Genomic DNA, 3,474 nt, shown 5'->3' on the forward strand with positions numbered 1-3,474 from the left:
GATAGATAGATAGATAGATAGATAGATAGATAGATAGATAGATAGATAGATAGATTTTTATTAATTCCAACATGGACTGTGCAGCCTTGCAGTTCTGTTTGTTTCCGGTCGGACCCATTTTGGGGACGGACTAGTGCGCGAGTTTAGTTTTCAAGATATGTTTTTGCATTCATTACGAGCCGTGCTTATCATTTGTCTGTAAGTTTAYTTTATGTGTTGAATGTTGTGATACTGACTGTAATATTACTGCAAACTTATACATATATTAATGTAACTTGAAGTAATATGTTTTAAAATACGTATGTAACTAAATTCACAAGATTTCAGTGCGACAGTTTTCAGTTTAACCAGCAGAGGGCAACGTTTTCAACTTATTTATTTTAACATTTAAAGTGTGAGCAGAAAAATATTACATGTATTGATATATTTTTGCTTTGTTTTTATTACAGTCTTACAGAAAGAAAAAAGAAAACTCAAAAGAACAGACATAAGATGTGAAAATTAAGCCAAATAAGAAGAAATAAAACGAAGGAGAAAACTGTCAAAGGAGAAGACAGCATCCTCATTCAAACTTCTTCAGAGCCTTTGTTTCTTTATTTTCGTGTGTCTAGCTGTACAAACAAAAGACCAGGACAGAATATTCTCTGTATTTTTTATGTGATTTTCTCAGATTTTTAATAAAGTTTGTCCACATGTTTGGAATACTCCAACCATATAACCCCAACTGATCAATGTATTTTAAGAATGTTCAATAAATGGCAAAAAATAAATAATATTTTAATGCAAACACATTTAAAAATCAAACCTAGTCGATCTCACGGTCCTCCAGCCTGACGGTGGCAGCAGAGCCTCGGCGCTGTGCTTTTATCATCCGCAGAAGAAGAGTTAAAGTTTGCGACCGGCGTTTACCTCATTGCGTCATCGCTGCATGACACACGCGAGGCAAGGAAAGCCTGCTGTGGGATCATAGCGAAGTTATTAACACTTGTTGTTGTTACTTTAGGAAGTCGCAGGTAACGTGAAGAAATGCCCAAGAAGGTGAAAGAAGAGGCGGAGTGGGTGGACGATGAAGCCGCCACGACTGGAGCAGGTGAGAAGCTAGCTAGGCTAATGTTAGCATCACAGCTAGCTGACGAGATGTGATAAACAACTACTTTTTCTTTTTTACGTACGGAAAAAAGGAGTGTATCCCGTAATTCTCGTAACATCTCTTGGTTTTGAGCGTTTTTCATGTGAATCTGATCGGTAATGATTTATTTTAGGTATTTATTTCGGTAAAAAGCTCGACTAATATTTACAGATTAATGTAGAAGATCAAACGGCTGTAAAATTAAAAACGTAGTCAGTCTAAAACATAACCCTCTGTATAGTTTCTAAACACGTTTACTGGGTTTTTGGTGAAGTATGTCACACAGACACGAGGACGTTTCACCAGCAAATTTAGCTGTGTCAGCATCATCCATGTTCAGGTGACTTCAGTTTAACTGAGAGGTATGTTAAAATAATAACTATGTATGTATGTATGTATGTACTGATACAGACTGACACAGACTGCTTTATTTGACACTTGGAACACAGAGCTATTTTCACTTTATAAGATGACCACATTTGACTTGTATGTATGTATGTAGGTAGGTAGGTAGGTAGGTAGGTAGGTAGACATACGTATACATACATACATTTACGTACATACATTTACATACGTATGTACGTTTACATACAAACATTTACATACATACATTTACGTATGTACGTTTACATACATACTGTATATTTACATACATACATTTACATACGTACGTACGTTTACATACATACATACATTTACATACATACATTTACATACGTTCGTACGTACATTTACATACATACATTTACATACATACATTTTAGTGCTGTCCCGACTAGTCAACGTCACCGGTTACGTCGACTGCATAAATACGTCGACACGCACAACATACCGTCGACACGTCGTTTTACGTGAATACGTCGAAAGAGGAGAAGGCAAAGAAAATGGTGACACTCGGCCCAAGCAGTACACGTGAAGAAGACCCCGATGACAGAGTTCAGCCAAGGAAACGTCCAAAGACGTCGAAAGTGTTGAAGTATTTTAAACCGAAAGAAAAGGGCTTGGTTGGTTGTTGACTCTGTAAAATGGAGTTAGCCTAGCATAGTAGCACTACCGCAATGAACGAACACCTGAAGCGCAAACACCCTGGTGTTCTGCTCGAAGATGAAGGCAGGAGGAAAAGTGCAGAATCGTAAGTCCTGTTAAATTGCTTTTTGGCATTAATGTAATATATTAAGAATAATAACGTTGGCAGCAACAGTCTCTGTGGTACTTTCTGATTGTTAGCGTCGACGTTGTCCTCGTCAGAGTAACTGAAACCTACACACTTCAGGCAGAAATGTTTGTACATGCAGTGGGCAGTATTGCTTTCACAAACAAAACAAAACAAAAAAAACATTAAGGTGTTTCTTTTCCTCCACTTTCTCCTTGTTTACAGAGGAGTTTGCCATTAAAATCTTGACMACACCGTGATCTTACTCGATCAACAAAAAATAATCGTTAATGAATCAAAAAAAAATAGTCGTTAGACTAATCGAGTAATCGTAAAAATAATCGTTAGATTAATTGAGAGAAAAATAATCGTTTAGGACAGCACTAATACATTTACGTACGTACGTTTACATACATACGTACGTACGTTTACATACATACATTTACATACGTACGTACGTACATACATTTACATACGTACGTACGTTTACATACATACGTACGTACATTTACATACGTACTTACGTTTACATACATACAAACAAACAAACAAGTCAAATGAGGTCATCCTGTAAAGTGAAAAGTACAATAGCTCTGTGTCAAATAAAGCAGTCTGTGTCAGAGCCAGGAACACATCCAGTTTAAATAATCAAATATCCTGACAGAACCATGCCAGAAACTTCTTTAAGGCTGTAAATTATAATAGGTGTAAAAGTTTTATCTTTATAAAAATAATTTCAGTTGAAAAAACTTTCAAAAAATGCCAGGATCTTAATTCTTAGATAAAGAAATGAGAGAATTACAGTCTTGTAAAATTCAAAATTATGAGGGATAATTCCTTCCGTGTAAAGTTTCTGCTGGTTCCAGAGTCAGGTTGTGGGGGCAGCAGCCTGAGCAGAGAGCCTCAGACATCTCATTTCACCTCATGGTGTTCCCAGACCAGCTGGGATATTCTCTGAATTAAAGAGTAACTTACCCCAAAATTAACTTTTTTTAGCTGATAAACTGTCTAGAATGTGTCTAAAATGTTATATAGTACTGTGTCTGTGCTAATTTTGATGTTTTTGTGCGTATTTGTTCAAATCTGTAATATTTGGTCTAAAAACGTCTTTTTGCTGCTCATATGGGTAGAGCAGTGGTACTGCAGGCTAATTTGCATATTGGTTAATGGATCTTCATGATTACATGTCTTC

The 3,474-nt window shown here is 36.3% G+C and overlaps 1 protein-coding gene across 2 annotated transcripts in view; it reads left to right on the plus strand.

Moving 5' to 3' along the window:
• Positions 1-873: 873 nt before the first annotated feature.
• The window catches only part of abcf1 (ATP-binding cassette, sub-family F (GCN20), member 1), a 54,698-nt gene continuing 52,097 nt past the window's right edge, over positions 874-3,474 (plus strand). For both annotated transcript variants that reach the window (XM_014027836.1, XM_014027837.1), the window contains exon 1: positions 874-1,090. In XM_014027836.1, coding sequence (XP_013883290.1) covers positions 1,027-1,090 — 64 coding nt within the window. In that variant the 5' untranslated portion in view covers positions 874-1,026. The remainder of the gene's footprint in view (positions 1,091-3,474) is intronic.

Source organism: Austrofundulus limnaeus, unplaced genomic scaffold, assembly GCF_001266775.1.
Source record: "Austrofundulus limnaeus strain Quisiro unplaced genomic scaffold, Austrofundulus_limnaeus-1.0 Scaffold689, whole genome shotgun sequence".
Classification (NCBI taxonomy): Eukaryota; Metazoa; Chordata; class Actinopteri; order Cyprinodontiformes; family Rivulidae; genus Austrofundulus; species Austrofundulus limnaeus.